General features: G+C 38.5%; 3 protein-coding genes across 6 annotated transcripts; all 3 read right to left on the bottom strand.

Moving 5' to 3' along the window:
- Positions 1-1,854: 1,854 nt before the first annotated feature.
- On the bottom strand, positions 1,855-7,815 carry LOC135624776 (probable protein phosphatase 2C 60). The gene is made up of 5 exons (XM_065128714.1): positions 7,680-7,815; positions 5,620-6,890; positions 4,625-4,992; positions 3,135-3,371; positions 1,855-2,489 (listed from the first exon to the last, which is right to left on the bottom strand). The coding sequence occupies exons 2-5, from the start codon at positions 5,939-5,941 to the stop codon at positions 2,274-2,276; spliced, it is 1,143 nt and encodes a 380-aa protein (XP_064984786.1). The 5' UTR covers positions 5,942-6,890; positions 7,680-7,815; the 3' UTR covers positions 1,855-2,273.
- A 136-nt stretch (positions 7,816-7,951) lies between these two features.
- On the bottom strand, positions 7,952-11,730 carry LOC135624775 (probable serine/threonine-protein kinase PBL7). 4 transcript variants are annotated; one of them, XM_065128712.1, is made up of 5 exons: positions 11,514-11,730; positions 10,411-10,622; positions 9,839-10,037; positions 9,360-9,751; positions 7,952-8,647 (listed from the first exon to the last, which is right to left on the bottom strand). In XM_065128712.1, exons 1-5 carry the CDS (start codon positions 11,581-11,583, stop codon positions 8,357-8,359), a joined length of 1,164 nt encoding a protein of 387 aa, XP_064984784.1. In that variant the 5' UTR covers positions 11,584-11,730; the 3' UTR covers positions 7,952-8,356. The 4 variants fall into 4 exon arrangements, with proteins under 4 accessions (XP_064984784.1, XP_064984782.1, XP_064984785.1 ...); XM_065128710.1 differs by having other exon boundaries at positions 11,505-11,729; XM_065128713.1 differs by having other exon boundaries at positions 9,848-10,037; positions 11,514-11,729.
- Positions 11,731-13,265: 1,535 nt separating this feature from the next.
- LOC135625718 (large ribosomal subunit protein uL10c-like) lies at positions 13,266-16,461 on the bottom strand. The gene is made up of 2 exons (XM_065130806.1): positions 16,364-16,461; positions 13,266-13,662 (listed from the first exon to the last, which is right to left on the bottom strand). The coding sequence occupies exons 1-2, from the start codon at positions 16,459-16,461 to the stop codon at positions 13,266-13,268; spliced, it is 495 nt and encodes a 164-aa protein (XP_064986878.1).
- Positions 16,462-17,174: the final 713 nt, after the last annotated feature.

The following is a 17,174-nucleotide window of genomic DNA, read 5'->3' as shown; positions in this document are numbered from 1 at the left end:
ATTCTGGCCAGTCTTTACTTCTTTGTTACACCATTACGATTCGTTGTACCCAATTGCATTCGGATTAGACTTGTTGAATGGCTTCCACATGCACGATGATGACCCCTGCATCCCTTGCTGCTCTATCACCTGCCATTCGGAGTTCTCTAAACATATGTTCGAATCTCCGTCTTTCATTCATAAGGATTCTCATCTGCTCAAGATCTATGATTGGTTGGTTGAACTGAAGTACGGTGGGCAGAGCGGTAAGACAGGGTGCTACGTATGTGACCACGCGAATGTATCGGCTACCATCCGTAGTAAACAGCTCACTGCCGTAGAGGAGGATCCCAATGTAAAACCACAGTCGAAGCTTGTTTTCTTCGCACCATTTCATGTTGGTAATTGCAGATTGCTTCATGGCGCTCCATATCTCAGCTCTGCTACGCCGACACCAGTTGTTGTTCCCGTTCACCAGTAGATGAGTTCCCAAATAGAGAGCAGAGCAGAGTAGGAAGGAGAATCCGGTATAGGAAACCGATGATTCAGAGCCTGCAATTACATACGTCACAAGAAACAGGACAGGGAGAGCAGAGGGAGCAAATCGATTGGCGTAGCGGAGAATTCCCCTAATGAACTGCCATAAAGCGATTCGACTTATCAGCGAGAGAAATCTAATAAAGGAGAAATCAAGGGAAAAAAAAAAAAGGGTGTAAGAAGGGAAAATATTACAGCGACAAGCCGGTTGTTCTGCTGCTGGTTTCCTTCTTCGGACATCGGCATGCTTGTTCTCGTTGTGGAGACGCGTCTCACCTCTACTCTCAGGCAGTCTGCTTGGTTGTTCTATTTATAGACGTTGGTGTCGCCATTTGGTCTGGATGTTATCGATGAAAACGGTAATGAGAAGTCCACCGCCCATTTGTCGACTTGTTTGTTCATTTCACCGTGAACATCGAAAGCAAATAGAAGTCCTCCACCTCTCATCTCCCTTATAAAAAGACGAGTAATACTTTTGGTAATGAAAAGCGAGCGAGCACAATTATCCGTTGATCGTCTTCCCACGCGTCTCACATCTATGGCACGTGTTATCACCTTCGCTGCTAAATTCACGGTTTTTATTTTGTTCGGTTACGTATCTGTGAATCGATTCTGATTCGAACTATCTTGTTTTAATCGAATCGAATGAAAATTTTCTTTTTTTTTTTTATCCAAACTAACTTATTACTTTTAAGTAACACCCTTGATTTAATTTAATTTTAAAAATAGATAAAATAAATAAATAAATAAATTTAATTTATAAGGAATTTGATAGATGTATTTTTCTTAATTTAGGTTCCAATCTCTATAAATCATTCCTAAGATTTTTCATCTGTTCAAGATTTGTGATATGTTCGTTGAACCGAGCTACGGTGGGCAGAGCAGTAAGACAAAGTGCCATATCCGTGACCATGCGAATGTATCGACTACCATCTGTAGCACACACAGCATTGCCATAAAGGAGGATCCCGAGTAAAACCATACTCAAAGTTTGGTTTCTTCCCACCAATATAATGATAAGGTCATTTAGTCGCAAAGTATAAAAACGTAGGACTCATAAATTCGTCAGATCTACCTTATTAGATTGACGTTAGAATGAGGGCTTTAAGGCCTACACCTTGGCCAAATAAACTCGTTCATAAAATCATTTAGTTTGTACATTTCATCATGAAATCATCACATAAGAGCAGGTGAAAAATGGAAACTAAAATCTGTACGTCAATACATGTTTTCATGGAGTATTTCACACTTTATGCTCACACTAACACCTCTCACAAGAGGAAAAAAAAAGAAAGATTGGAAGTTGGAGAAATAACCACACTGTGAAATCAAAGAGCATAAACGAAATGGCTCAGTAGTCCAATAATATTTGACTCAACAGGAAGTAGAAACATAACTGTTATTTCACAAACAAAATTATACACCACTCGAATCCCTATACCTGCAGTTCAGAGGCAGTAACTTCGAACAAGATTTTGACACAATTGAAGCCAGCCTTTCACTGTCAAGTCAAACCAACAACAGTAATCATAATTGCTAATCATCCCTATTTCAAAAGCAAAATTGCAGATTGTCACGTTAGATAAAAGCCTCCATCGTGGTGATATAATGCTTCTTGCCTTTGATCAATGAAATTTACGTGTTTTGCTGACAGCCTGAAACTGCAGTTCCGAGCTAGAAGAGTAAGAGAAGATTCTAACTCCTGTTGGGAGACAGACCCTGGATGAAGCAACAGGGAACTCCAGACTCGATTCTGCTTAGACAGGGACACCAGCTCCTTTAAGTGAAAGTACAGGACCATGGTAGAAGTTCCTACTTATTAGAGCAGGATCTAGAAATAGCACTATGACGGTTATATCATCATGGAAGTGTCTCCTCACTCCACGATCGATCTTTTTCAGGTCAGAATATCTCATTTCTCTTTTCTTTGCTGCCTCTTGAAGTGCAGCTTTGACAAGTCTTCTTGCTATACCCTGCAGGACCAAGAAGCACCAGAGGACAGCTGTTGGTTTCAGTTTGAATATTTGTAGCATAGCGAAAGCTGCACCTTAAGCATCAGAAAGTAAAGCTCGAGCAGAAAGCTAAAAACAAAGATGAGGCACTAATGAAAGTAAAAGAAGTTGTGGAGGTTGCGACTCTGCCGGCACATGTAAGAAACGAAGATACTTATAGAACACAATACTTCGGAATGGTGAATAATCATGTCTACTAAACAAACTGGAAAGTATAAGATAAAATAAGCATCTATGATGCCCAAACATTTTTGGAACAGAAGACCATGAAAAAAACAGGATTTCCAGTTCATCATAACATAGTCAATTTTTTTCAGAAAGGACAAGATCTCTCATGGATAAATGTATTTGCTTGGCAACAAAATCAGATATGCTAGGACTTGGAACAAATGCTGCTAAACAAAAGACTAATAATCCCCAAGAGAGTAACTTACCTATTATCGGCAGGTCGAAAACCTACCAGTTTAGTTATTACCTATCATGATACAATCCAGTATACAGTAATCTAAGACAAAAAATTAAAAAAAGGTTGAAAAATGATTTAAAATCATAGAAGAATATGTCATCCATACAAAAGAAAACCTGGAAAAAGGAAAAACATCTTACATTACGAGGGTAGTTCTGGATCATATCCACAGCTTCTTGATTGCTCAAATGCTCCCATAGACCATCTGATGCAAATATTATAAATTGATCTTCAGGACAGAGTTTATGTGTCACTATCGATGGCTCGGCACTAAGGATTGGTTTTTGGAAGGGTTCAGGAAGTCGAAATTTTGATAGTAGAGGTTCACGGTTGAACTCTGCGTCTTTCAAATACGCGTCTCCAATGGACCTTGAAACCTGCAGACAAATCAATTTAAAAGGCTGAAGATAACTGGAACGTACTCAAAGTCCAGTAATTCTATACCTGTACCTGCAAATCTTCTTGTAACACAAAAGTCAATCAGAAAAAAAAAGTACAATAGCACATCTTTATCATTGAGTACAAAACAGGTATTTCAAAACCAATCTTGGGAATTCGTGGATAAACTACAAATTGTTGCGAACTCAAAAACACTATGGAAATTCTTGCATCGATCCTACAAGCCAACATATTTCACATCACAGGTTCAAGACAACTCCATATGATTCACAAAAAAAAAATCTATACTGTTTCATTCAATATATAATATGTGAAAAATTCTTGCATTGTATTATTGTGATAATGTCCTTGTGCACAGACCCTGGCCAGAAATATCAAATGATACCTGCACTTGTGCTTGAAAAGAAAGCAAAGTCATCTAAACTGAGATCATCAATCACATCCAAGCCTTTTTACACAAGACACACAAAGTCATATAAAAGTAGCATGCATGGTCTAAATAAACATCTTAGAGAAATCACACAAAAATATGTTTTGACATGCTCAAGAAATATGAAGCAAAAAATTATACATTCCGTTGTTCATTCAATCAACAAAGCTGCAACGTGACACTGAGCCCTATAATATTCAGTAGACATAACATCTCTTTCTAGACGACCAGACATGAAACGTATCACATAAGTTATGATGCAACATCCCAATTACCACCATCAAACTTCACTCTTGCAAATGTTTGGTCGATAAACTTGAAAACCAGTCTGTCATTATCACTGTACGAGTTAGGATGTCTTCATCAAACTTCTTTTAGGAAGTAATGATTCATCAGATTGTTACAAGGGGCTGCTCAACTGTTAATATTAATTCTAATATTTTGTTTGAAGGAGATATGGTATGCTTTCTATCTGGAGAAAACTCATCTTATAAAAGGTGATATGAAAAGTAAATTTTATAGAGAATTTGTCCACACCTTGTTAAAAGTGATTAAACATCCTTAAAAAGCTTCATGCAAATAAATGATTCTAGTACCAAAAGCCATCCCTTCTCCACTTCTAGGTATAGTTGTCTATAACAAACATCTAGGGATGACCATGATGTAATACACAAAAATTATTCAAAATGCATACTATAAAACCCAGGTTATGAAAAAAAAAAAGGTTATAAGAAGCATTAGATATGAATGAATTTGCAAAATCTCACTGATCACCGTAATAATTTTAGAAAATTAGATTACCTGTATGAGGCCTTTGACACGCCAAACCTTATGCTTCAAAACCACAATCTGTGGGTCATTGGGATGCAATGAATGCAATTCCTCTCTCACAGATTCAAAGCTCGCATTGTGCTCGGGGCACATTTGGACTGCTGTAACCTCTCTAAACCCTCCGTCAAATCTCCCAAGCACTGCACGGGAATCCCCAAGATTTGCAACATAAAGTATTCCCCCAGATACAACACCAACCAAACAACATGAACCGACAGAGGCAATCTGCGGCTTAGTGAACCACTGCTTTCTTACAAAAGAGATAAATCCCTCTTCTGTCGCTGAAAATGCTTTCTTTATGACATCTACTGACATGTCTTGCTGTTCCGAAGCAAACTCTGCATATCATGTACATTGTTACTATAACCAAGGAATTATGGATATAACATATAATCGAATCAGATGTATCTGAACAAGAGAATTAAGAATTTTTGAGTCTTTGACCAAAATTAGCAAAATCTAAGCAAAGTTTTGGAATGATAAGCTTGGAATTACCAGATATAAGCTGCAGAATTAATGCCAATAAGTAGTATATTGTTTCGTGAGAAATTATTTAGGTCATCAAGTACAACCATTTAGAATATGATAAAGCAAATCTCCAGGTAAGATTCAGAAGATAGAAATATTCAAGAGGAACCATCAGTTTCCTGCCATCCTTACACAGGTATGCTATGTAAATCTAACGTTATTAAGCTATCCGCAGAATGGATAACAAAACACTTAGGCAATAGAACACATGTAGAAACACAGCAAAATTCAGATAACATAATTCATGTTGGGATTTTGCGAATTTACCAACAAAAATAAATCAATCCATGAAGAAAATGCACAAAATCCTTAAAACATTTTTTAGATATCAACCACAATCTAAATGAAGAACGCACCGCACCACAAGCAATCAAGTCAACGGATAACTGGGAAATGAGAGGTGTTATCCAAAATAGAAAAGAAAGAAAAGGACGTACTTTTGAGGTGGAAGAACAAACGCTCATTGATGTAGCGCGACGCCTCGGGTCCGCCGTGCCCGTCGTAGACCCCGACGAACGTGCCGTGGGGCCCGGGCGCCTCCTCGCTCCAGCTCAGCGGCCCGGACTCGATCTGGCTACCGTCCTCCAGCAGGTTATTCGCCTGCGCCACCGCCATGGAGAACTCCCCCACGGCGTGGCGGCCGAGATCCTTGTACCAGAGGAGGCCATCGGCGCGGGCGGGAGACCCGCCGCCGCGGCCTCTCCCTTCCTCCGGCGCCGGCTTCCAGCAAGGCCTAACGATCTTCATCAGCGCGACCATCCACCACTCATCCGTACCACGGTCGATCGCCGCCACCACCACCACAGCCGGACTCTTCGATCGGAGCTCCCGGAGTCCAATCGATCTCGATCGATTCGGGGGCCCTCCGATCTCGCTGGGGAGACCAAAACGGGGAGGGGTTCCGCGGTGGGCGATGGGGACAGCAACAGGAGAGGCAGGGGAGGGGGGTAAAGGAAGGTGGTGGATTGGATTTCCGCGAGCGAGCGCTGGAATCGGCCGAGGGGTTTACCTCTCGCGGAGGCAGGTGTCGGAGCGAGGACTGTTTCTAATTTTTCCTTCCATTTACTTATATTTGATTTTGGGTGAAGTCAATAACTAAATCTCGTTACTTTTTATTTAATTATATTTTATTTTAAGCTAAATATTTATATCCCATCTCCTCAACTTACATATTTATCCCTTCTCTATCTTTACATATTAATCATTTCTTCCCTAATTTTACTAATATTTTTAATTTTTCTGTCGTTTTTTTTAAAATTATTGCAAGTTATTTAAAGGATGAATAGGGAGTTAAAGAAGGGTATTTTTGTGATTTTCACTTTGTTTTATTTGATTAATAATAATAATAATAATAGTAAGGGTGAGTTTGGTGTGAGGGAGATGGAGGTTTGACCGAGCAGGTGGGTGGAGGGCAGTCAACCAACGGCCCCCTGGTCTGTAGCCAAGTTTGACTCCTCTCTCCTCCCCTCCTTTTCCTCTCGCTTCGTTGTCAAGGAAGGCTTTCTATATCCAGGTGATAGGTTGACCGAGCTAAGATAAGTAACTGCTCCTCCATTGCAGTTATGTATTGGATGGATGATCATTGCTTTGCTTTGCTTCTTACACAAGAAAGAAAACGCAGATGATCCTCACCGTCCATCTCCTACTTAAGTTGGCGTCTCTCCTCGGTCCTGATCCACCATCAGGTTTCCTAAAGGGATGATTTGACCTGTGTGGCAACAAAAAATATTTTTTTTGTTAGTATGAGAAAAATGACATTCATGTCGACATCAATCTACATCGAATGTATGAGAGTTCGATCGTGGTCAAAACACCTCCTGATAAATCTTCATAATATCACCACTGCTACATGAAGTTCGACAGATACACTAATACTAACAGCCAGATTTATTATAAAAATCATATATATATTTATGTATTTTATACACAAAGAAAGTCTTATTTTTACAGTAAAGTATGTAAAAAGATTCACAGCAAAAACACAGATGTCAAATGTTTTCCATCATAAAATGCATTCCACAAATTCGATGGCCAACATAAAACCAAACTTCAACGCAATGGATGACGGTAACATAAATGACAGGACAATAAAAAATAGGATGATGATGAAAATGACAGGTACAAAGAAAACAATGAAAAAAGAGGATGAGAAGCACGTTCTGATGATGATGATGATGAACCACCAATACTGACTAAATCATGATGACTAAATCTTCAAGGCATGCTTATCTCGCAAGATCTAAGAGAAGTTCATGAAGATTTTCATAAGATTTGGGCCACATTCTGTACACTTTTCCACACAAATTAAATATAAATGAGAATAAAGAATGAAAAAGTAAACAAAAAAAATTATATTCTCGAGTCCCTTGTGGTGACCAAAGTAACAACAGGGTGCCATTATTTTACATGGTTGGTAACAACATAGCAAGAATGCAAATTTGACTGAGCACATCCAGGACAATCAAAATGCAAATGGACCCAAAATACTGGGGCATACCGGGGTAAGTGAAGCCTTTCTGGTGTACAGATCACTAGAGGATGCCAAGGCAACTGGTGACCTTCCACACCATTTATACTATGATCGTACACTATCCCCACTGGGAAGCCATCACTTGCCTGCTGGCAGTCATATGACACGGCCGTCCATAATGTGCCAGCTGACCTGATTCATGCCTGTACAATTATAATAATGGAGGCTGCACTCTGAAATGCCTGTTCTCACCTCCAAAGATCCAAATTTGCTAAATTCTATAGCAAGGTAAGTAAGCATGTGAAAAGCACTTGAACAATGTATTTAGCTAAATTCTAAAACAAGATAGAAGGAATATCAGAAGATGTGCCATCTAATACATTCACTTTGGTATAAGCAACCAAAATTACATACTCAACAACAAAAAGAATGTACTTGGTCAGATAAAATTAATTCTGAGTCGAGCAGAGGCCAACCTGGCATCAAACTTGGTTCAAGAACTGGCACAAGAAACCAAGGAACCAGCCGAAGGAGGGTATGCCCCCAACCATGATTAACTACATGGCAAAATATGTGTAGGATCTACTGCCAAGAGATGGTACTAGGCCAGGTGAAGCTGCAAGGTTCATGCACTTGGCATTAGCTACTGGCAGAGTACTGCATGGATCCAATTATACCCTCCTTTACTTCCACAACTTAACACCTCAATATCCGGACCTCTTCTCAGTGTCCCTTCTGGTTCGAGGGGGTGTACCTGGTGTGGTCGAACGAGAGGTGTTCTGATTTGGTTGGCTTTCGGGGTTAAAATTTTGCAAAGCAAGGTATGAAAGAGCTGTAACAACATCAGCTATCAGGGGCCGCAAAGCAGGTTGCTCCTGCACGCACATTGCAGCGACAGCAAGCGCCTGATATAAACCCCTTGGAGGATACTGACCCTGAAGCACTGGATCAACCACCTGTGAAAATTTTCTCCTGTCTTTGAACAGTGGTCGTGCCTGCAATTGAACACAGCACATTTACAAGGATTGACACACAAAAGGAACCCAAAAATTATCTTCGATCCAGATAAGAAAAGCCCTCTCCATCATCATGAAGGGCCAAGCTTAAAAGAGATTCTGTACTAAAAAGATCAACAAAAGTAATTCCTTCCTACTACGAACCACGATAAATTAATTAACCAACTTTTAGTTTGGGGTGCAACTTGGTCCAGAGCATGTTTGTAGAGCCAGGAAACTTCCATCTAGGTTCAAGCCACAGGTCAAAACTACCAAGGTGCACTAAGGTCTTGTCCCAGAGTGAGAGGTTGAAAACTGGATGTCGACAATGACATCACTTCATGCCAAAATCCAATCCAGACCACAAAGCAGGGAGTTCTAGACCATGTCAGTGAGGCCTTTTCAGAGAAACTGATGTTGTAGTAGGATGGAAATGTAAATTCAGGAGGAAAAGAGGAAATTTGTTTTCCGTCGTGAACATTACAGTTCATGAACATAAAAACTGGTTATCAACTTCAGAACTACTTATTCAAGATCAGTATTTTTAACTCAGTACAAGATAACTAATAACGTTTAACATTATAAAGAATTGAGAGGCTGTCATTTTCACCAAGAAAACATAGTAAAATGATGCAAAACAGTTGACAATTAAAACAGGATGATTTAACTACTGGAATCAAGGATGGACAGAGAAGAAGCTAGAGGTTTTTACCCATGCAACAAGATTGTGCTCTCCTGCAGCTCTAGAATTGTCAATGGCTCTTCTTCCGGTGATGATCTCCAAAAGAACAACTCCAAAGCTATAAATATCTGATTTTATTGTCAGCTGTCCAGTCATTGCATATTCAGGTGCACAATATCCATAGGTACCCATGACCCTAGTGGAAACATGTGTGTTATCGCCTACAGGACCAAGCTTTGCCAAGCCAAAATCAGATAACTTCGGATGATACCCCTCATCGAGCAAAATATTAGAGCATTTTAAATCACGGTATATAACGGGAGGACTGGCTTTATCATGTAAATACTCTAAGCCTTTCGCTGCACCAGCTGCTATTTTCATTCGAGTATTCCAGTCAAGTCGCTTCTTATCCGGAGAAAGGTCTGTTGCAACCATATGAATAGATATTTTTCAGTAAAGAATTATACATCTGAAATAACTTGTAAATCATATATGATGAGGCTTTATACGTGAAATACCGTGGAGATGGTCTTCCAAGGATCCTAATGGCATATATTCATAGACCAAAAGCCTTTGATCTCCATCAGCACAATAACCAATTAGGTTAACAAGATTAGGGTGGTGGAGTAGGCTCAACATAAGAACCTCAACAAGAAATTCTCTGTTTCCTTGCAAGCTATTACGGTCAAGCTGCTTTATAGCCACAATCTGCAGACCACGTAAAGCTTATGCTAGCAATCTTAGATCCAGGGAATACAGTATGAAATAGCAGAAACATTTCTTGAGTGCAGTAAGGAGTTCAAACATAGTAGCTTTAGGAATATGCAATAGTATCTGTTAAACTACCAGAACAGATAAAAAAGGGTTCAGAATAACAATACAGATGCAAACAAATAAAGAAACCCTCAACTAAACAAAATCATCAAGACTTAGACTCGATATATGGAGAACAACTAAACACTAAATAAAATATTACATAGTAGATTTTACTGACACTGCCACCATTGGATTCTTAGAATCTCAGAAATAATAGATCTACGTATAACTATATATTTGTCCTCTCCTTACCGCATGAACTTACCTGGTTGCTACTTTCCAATTTGCCCTTGTACACTCGACCAAATCCTCCCTCTCCCAATAGGCAATCAGCTCTAAAATTCTTTGTTACAGCAGCCAGTTCTCTGAACGTAAATGTCTGAGCAGCAATGTGTCCTGATCCATTACTTGATGTCTCCTTTTCATCCGCCAAGCTCTCTTTCTTAACATCCAAAGAAAGATTGGATTTTGACTTATCTGCCACAAAATTTATCAGGAAGAACATTTATTGATAACATGACAAATAAGAATAAAGATACAAAGATTTGAAAACATAGATAATAATTTACACTCAAGATAGCAAGCAATGGGAAACAAAGAACATTTTCTTAGGTTCCAAAACTTAATGCAAGATTTAACTTTAGTTAATAAATTAGTCTCCACTAACTCCAGTGGTTGCGACAGCCAACTGTATGAATATGGATATGAGAGCGAATTCCATAGAGTTTATCCTGCGGAGGACCTAGCACAAAATTATACAGAAAAAAAAAGTAGAAATATGATATGAGTTCAGGGTCCTTTCCTAACAGATTAAGGTTTCGAGATAGAAATATTCAACTAACATATTATCACGGTATCAGAGCAAGTTATAAATCGGAATTTTGAAATGCTAATAACAACGTCATGCATCAAAAAAAAAAAAAAAACTTTGGCAGAAAGAAAAGGCCACAATAATTGCAACCCAAAATGAACAGTTCAAGAGAAAACACAAGAAAAAGGAACTGTCTTTGCATCATAGCATCGAGCAATCAGTTCATACCGCATGACCGATCATCACCACCCCTTCTAGAATCAATTACAGCGAATTCATAAATGGGAAACCATCAAAGATATCAAAGGACAAGAAAGGATTCGCATGACCGCAGATCAAATCCAAACTCTGACTCAATACCCAAAATTTCCGGACAGAAAACCTAACTTTCAGCCGAAACCCACCATCTTCCTACCAAAACCCGATTGTCGGGAACAAATCAACCAAATTAAATCTCACAACTAAACGAACCAGTAAGTAGCCAAGTCACATAACCAAACAACCCAAGAACCATCAGAAAAAAGACGCAACTTTTCCGCGGATTCTACCTCGGATACCTGTCGGAAGATGGGGCTGATCCTTCTCGACCGTCTTTGGCTCTCCGGCGCAGGGAAAGCACCCTCCCATCCTCTCTCTCCGTCCGATCCTTCCGAGGTGCTACCCTTTTTGTCGCTTCTCTTGAGCAGGTGGGAAGGAGTGAGAAGAAAGAAGGCAGTGAGTGGCGGAGGAAACGGGAAGAGCTCATCTTACATGTCAATTGACTGCCGAGGGGGTGGGACAGCTGCGAGCACAAACCAAATATACGTACAGTAATAGAATATAATAAAAATTAGAGGGCCTCATTTTTTGCTTCAAAATACATAATTAAAATTTTAGTAATAATTTGTATATATTTAACATAAGGACAGCATAAATATATTATATTATATTATATTATATTATTTACTATAAATTAACCGATTTAATTAATTTATACCAACCACCACCATTATTCATGCATATTATCCTTTATATGGAGTTTAATGAGAGATTTTTATTAACTCCTATTTTCCATAGATCTATATAGATGCTAATGGCTCTTATACTTAATTTATGGCTTATTATGATCTTGTAGTAGTTATCAATGAGATAACTATTTATAATTCTCTCTTTATTATTTACAATCCTATTTTAAAATTATAAATTTTCAAATATTTATTTGTAAATAAACTAAAATACCAACTTTTCTTTATATTGTTCTCATAATTCTTTCTATTTGATTATGATGTTTTCATTCTCAAATTTCTCCCTCAATGCTCTCTCATTATCGTTACCGTCGCCTTTAGTAATAAGACTCTTCACATGTAGTTTAGTCGACTTTTCTCTCGTTATTGAGTTCTTCGATTCGGATAAGAGTATCTTTGACCTTTCATTCTTTTTTAATGTTGCGATAAGAGCACGAGTTAGGGGGTGATTATTGACAACGATATGGTACGTAGGCGATGGTCATAAGAGCTGTAGGGAAAGAAAAAAAAAATCAAAATTAAGGAGCTATAAATATTTTTAAAAGATTTTTTATATTTTAAAAATAGCAAAAAAGACTCTAAATATTAAGTTGCTTCTCATAATTCAAAAAAATCTAAAATATCCCTCACCAACTCTTTTGAACAAAAAATTTCATCCAATTTTTACTAGTTTTGAACTGTTACAGTGTTTTCATTTTGCTCATTTATAGTGTTTTTAATTAAAATATTCTTAATGATATCATATTATGCCTTGATTGTCATTGCTTGCATATCATTACAGTATTATATTTTTAAGTTTGTAATTAATCTGATTGAGGTTAGGAATTCATTTGAATCATTTAATAGTATTTTCAAATAGGTTTTATAATAATTTTATTGTGATAGTCAAAACATTATAATAAGTTAAATTTTTTATTCCTATTTAGGTGATATTACTTTAAAATTATTATAAAACCCTATTTGAATCCTAGTATAATCTATCAAATGATTTTCAATGCATTTTAATTACATTGAACTCATTTATAATATATTTTAATATAATTTAAATTTTTTTATTGTGATGACCAAGACAATGTAACATACCAAAATATCATAGTGAATAAAAAAGTACAATTATTATTTTTTTTAAAAATAATTTAGGTATTTTTTAATTAGGGTATTATTTTAAAAAATAAAAATGAGACTTTTTTATACGAAAATATTTTTTAACCTAAAATATTTTTTTTTTCTCGAGGTAAGATTTCTAAACTCAAATGAGTGATTTTTATAGAGAAATTGTTCTTCTAACATTAGTATAAACTAAAATTAATATTTTTTTAAGGTTAGATTGGTAAATTCATGTATGTCCAAATGGGTCCTTTGGGTCGATTGAGTGAGTCTGGGCGCGAAACGTCGAGCGGCGCAGACGGCGAGGCTCTGCAGGGCACATAGGATCTTGCCGAAGAGCTCGGCGCGGCTGGGCATGGTATCAGTGGACCTGAACTCGTCGGGGCCGTAGAAGCGGCCTTCGAAGACGGCGCCCATGGAGTCGTTGTCCTCGAGCTTGCGCTCGCGCTGGAAGGCGCGGTAGCGTTTGAGGGCCTCGGAGATCGCCTCGGAGTGGACGAAGAGCCAGGCGTTCGTGCTCTCGAGGCAGGGGCGGATGGCACTCCGGGGGGTGCCCTCGACGGCGTCGCTGACGAGGGTGTTCTTGGAGACGGTGCTGCGGACGATGGAGAAGGAAGAACGCGTTCTTCGGCGGGGTGTACAGGGGATGGTGCAGGGGTTGGGGACACGGCTGAGGGCGAGGGATTGGTTTCAGGTGCGCTGGGGAGGGCGATTGGAGGCGGGAGGTAGCAGAGAGAGGCGTCCATTGGGGATTAGGAGAATCCAGACTCCAAAGGAAGAGGGGGAAAGCGGGGAAGTCGAAGAAGAAGACAGCAGAAAGACGCTGCCACCTTATCTTTCACTTCAGGCTTGCTCTCAGCCAGCAGCCACGGTCAGTTAAGATGGTTCCCGGATATGAACCAATAGGAGGAAGCTCTTCCCTGATTGGTGGATCGGCAATGACAGGTGAGCTGAACCAATCGCCCTCTTTGATCCTCCACCTCAACCGCGTTGGAGAGGGCATTCCCCTCGCTTGTATTCTGTGGCGGAGCAGAGCCGCTCTTCTCTTCTCTGAAAGCTCCTCTTGCTTCCCTTTTCTTCTCTTCGCTTGTCCATATCTCTATATTATGTACGCAAGAACACATGATCAATCGATTGGATGGATCTCGGGTTGGGGAGACTCGTACGCGGATCCCCCTCCGACCTCGTTGCTCCAAGGACGACTCTCGATTCCCGGAGAATAGCAAGAACGATAAAGGTCGGCCTTTTCACCCTAGACGAGGCTTATGGTTGTTTTCTTTCTCTATATTCTTGTATTGTTGCTGTTCTGATGAATTCAAAAGCTTGGAATCTGCTTGTTTGCGCAAAAAGAATCGCCTCTCTTGTTTTTAAGATCAATGATATTGGTTGTGGGAGACCAATGACGGATGTGCAGTATTAAAACGATGATAATTTATTTGTTGTAGGATAAGTGTAAAAAATGAATGTCTTGGATGTAGAGATCGTCTATTTTAGGTGTTTATACACTGTTGTGATGCAGGACATTTGTTCACAGTCAAGTACTCTACCACTCGTTGGACTGATTGGTTTTACATGTATTGCCATTCTTTTCATTTTTTTATGATAACACAGATCTTTATATGATCCAAAAGTTGCTTGAATCCAGAAGCCCATTAGTGTTTTTGGGTAAAGAAAAATGTCTTCTTGTATATATTATGTGGATATGATCGACAAATCTAGTGCCATGAAGTACTTTAAACTGTACCTTGTGTCAGCGTAATCCTGTCTCCACCAGGAAGGAGTGATTTTGGATCACTTGTTGATCTTATTTAAAATTATCTACAGTCAATTTGAGTTTTTGATGTTAAGGTCAGAATTGTACTAATAATGATAATGATAATGACACTAATAGTAAACCTAAATACTGTGGCTTTCAAGGTATGACCGTTCATTGCTTCACTTATTATGAGCAACTAGGAGATTGTGTGTTCATCACTTTGAATAATACAAATTAATTGGTTCATCAATCACTTCTTACTAGAATAATCAGAACACTTGTTGGCTTCTGGTTGTAAAGAATGCCTCAATTAGATTCCTCTCACGTTCATTGTTAACTCAGCTTTGTCAAAGTTGATGATCAGTGAGTTGATCGAACAATCATCTACTTAGCTAAATGAATCAGTTTTTTTTTCTGACCTTAAAAGGGTAAAAAATGTTTCATTCTTTTATTTAGATCGGCTAAGTGGTCCTTCCTGATGTATCGAGAATTGACATGACATCTGGTCATCTTGTTTGTTCATGTAATGAGTAACTTAAAGCTGCTAGGAGCAGAAGTTTAGATTAACTTGTATTAATTTAAACTTTGATGTATATGATTGGACAGATTTGCATTTCACCACCTACGAATACCAGAATATTAGTCAGCATTTGATGACTGACCTATAATGGGAAATTCATGATCTCACAATAAGGAATGAATTTATCATCTTTTATTTAGGTGTATTTACTCAAGATTTTCTGTATAAGTTAGGAAAATTAAAAATCTGAGTATTTTCTGTGGATAATCTATGCCATTGGAATTTTCTGTTTGTATCCTCAATTTCACCAGCACAGAAGTATATATAAAATGCTGCTTGGCTCTCATTGCCATTCTTTGACATGTATAAAGCTATATTTATATGCGATGCCTGCTATTTTTCAATTGAATATTCTCTACCTCAGAGACAATTGAACCGTGAGTTCCAATCTTACTATAGATCAAGTTTTCTCCCCATGATCTTGGTTACGTCATCTAGTGGTTATACTTTTCAGAAAGTTATAATTCTTTTCATGGAGAGCAGATGTTTGTGATGGGTAAAATGCCTTACTGAGCGGGTGCCACAGAAGCATTCTCTTTGCTTACCTTCCACGGACTTTGCATTTGTTGGATACTCATGCAACAGTCCATCCATTCTATGATAGATGACAATATGGAATTTATTCATTGTTCCACCACTTGTTGTGGTTTTCAATGATGCTTAACATTTTTACTGTGAATAACTAATATTCTTCCTTTAGCATACACGACTTATGAGGTATGGATCTCTGTGCATTTTGTTTTATATTTACAGTTGCAATACCTCCATATACAGAGAAATTTGTTGGTCTTCACAATCCTTACTAATTGTTGACTACTTTTATTTTGGCACTCAGTTGATAGGCCGTCTAAAGACTGGGACAAGGTTTGCACAAAATTTCGGAAGCAGGGAAAGAAATCCATGTTCTCAGAGTTCAAGCCAGACAAATATGTCAACTGGAATCCAAGGGATTCTGATTACCCATTGTCAGAAGAAGTTGATCCCATAAAAAGAACAGAGAGGCCCAACCTCATGCTGTGGACAAGTCCAAAGTTCACCCTGGCAGGAGCTATCGTCATGGTCTCGATGCTTCTCATTTACACTCTTTAAGCCCCACTTAAGTGATCTCTTTGACCCCTATTAGAATCCATATTAAAGTCTTGTGTACAAACAAGCATGATATAATGTGGATATTTGGCCATCAGAAACTGACTCCAGCATCTAATATTTGTACCTGCTTTCTTTTGTCACCCTTTGTTAACCTTGCTCTTTTTGTCTCTCAAATCCTGGCTACCTGTTATTGTATCTAAGAAAATGAGGGAAAAAAGGCTCGTCGATGCATTTTATTTATACTTCACATTGGATAAGATAAAATAGCTTGTGGAACTCTCAAGGAATCTCAAGTGATCTCTTTTATTTACTCTCTAACCTGTTTGATTTAGTGAAGTAATGCCTGCTTTCCACATCCTAAGAAGTAAATTTCTCATCTTTGATTGATCTAATGTATCTGCCTTAAATGATATGTGGTCATGGCTTTCTTTTACTGAGAAATCAGTCATGTTGATAATTATCTGAAACAGAATGCATTCTTTGATCTTGTATGTTTCATAAGACAGTTTGCAGGGTCTGCATTGTTTAATGTATTAGCAGTCCTAGCATCATGCGGGATCCTGAAAGCATCTGAACTCATCTTTAGAGTTGACAAGAAACAGAAGTACATAGGCCAGAATTGTGAACAAAGACTTGTAAGTTAATGGTATCATGGCTGAATTGCTCAGGTAGAAGTTATTTA

Source organism: Musa acuminata, chromosome BXJ2-10, assembly GCF_036884655.1.
Source record: "Musa acuminata AAA Group cultivar baxijiao chromosome BXJ2-10, Cavendish_Baxijiao_AAA, whole genome shotgun sequence".
Classification (NCBI taxonomy): domain Eukaryota; kingdom Viridiplantae; phylum Streptophyta; class Magnoliopsida; order Zingiberales; family Musaceae; genus Musa; species Musa acuminata.
Note: the sequence above shows the minus strand (reverse complement) of the source record. Positions and strands in the feature narration are given on the sequence as shown.

Coding starts and splice junctions, on each gene's coding strand:
- LOC135624776 (XM_065128714.1), bottom strand. CDS start 5,941: ATGGTCGCGCTGATGAAGATCGTTAGGCCTTGCTGGAAGCCGGCGCCG. Junction 4,993..5,619: donor TTTGTTCTTCCACCTCAAAA/GTACGTCCTTTT, acceptor CATGATATGCAG/AGTTTGCTTCGGAACAGCAA. Junction 3,372..4,624: donor GTGTCAAAGGCCTCATACAG/GTAATCTAATTT, acceptor ATTTGTCTGCAG/GTTTCAAGGTCCATTGGAGA.
- LOC135624775 (XM_065128710.1), bottom strand. CDS start 11,583: ATGGGAGGGTGCTTTCCCTGCGCCGGAGAGCCAAAGACGGTCGAGAAG. Junction 10,623..11,504: donor TCTTCCGACAGGTATCCGAG/GTAGAATCCGCG, acceptor ATTTTGTGGCAG/ATAAGTCAAAATCCAATCTT. Junction 10,038..10,410: donor AATTGGAAAGTAGCAACCAG/GTAAGTTCATGC, acceptor CGTGGTCTGCAG/ATTGTGGCTATAAAGCAGCT.
- LOC135625718 (XM_065130806.1), bottom strand. CDS start 16,461: ATGACGATAGCTCCTGCCAGGGTGAACTTTGGACTTGTCCACAGCATG. Junction 13,663..16,363: donor TCAACTTCTTCTGACAATGG/GTAATCAGAATC, acceptor CATCGTCCGCAG/CACCGTCTCCAAGAACACCC.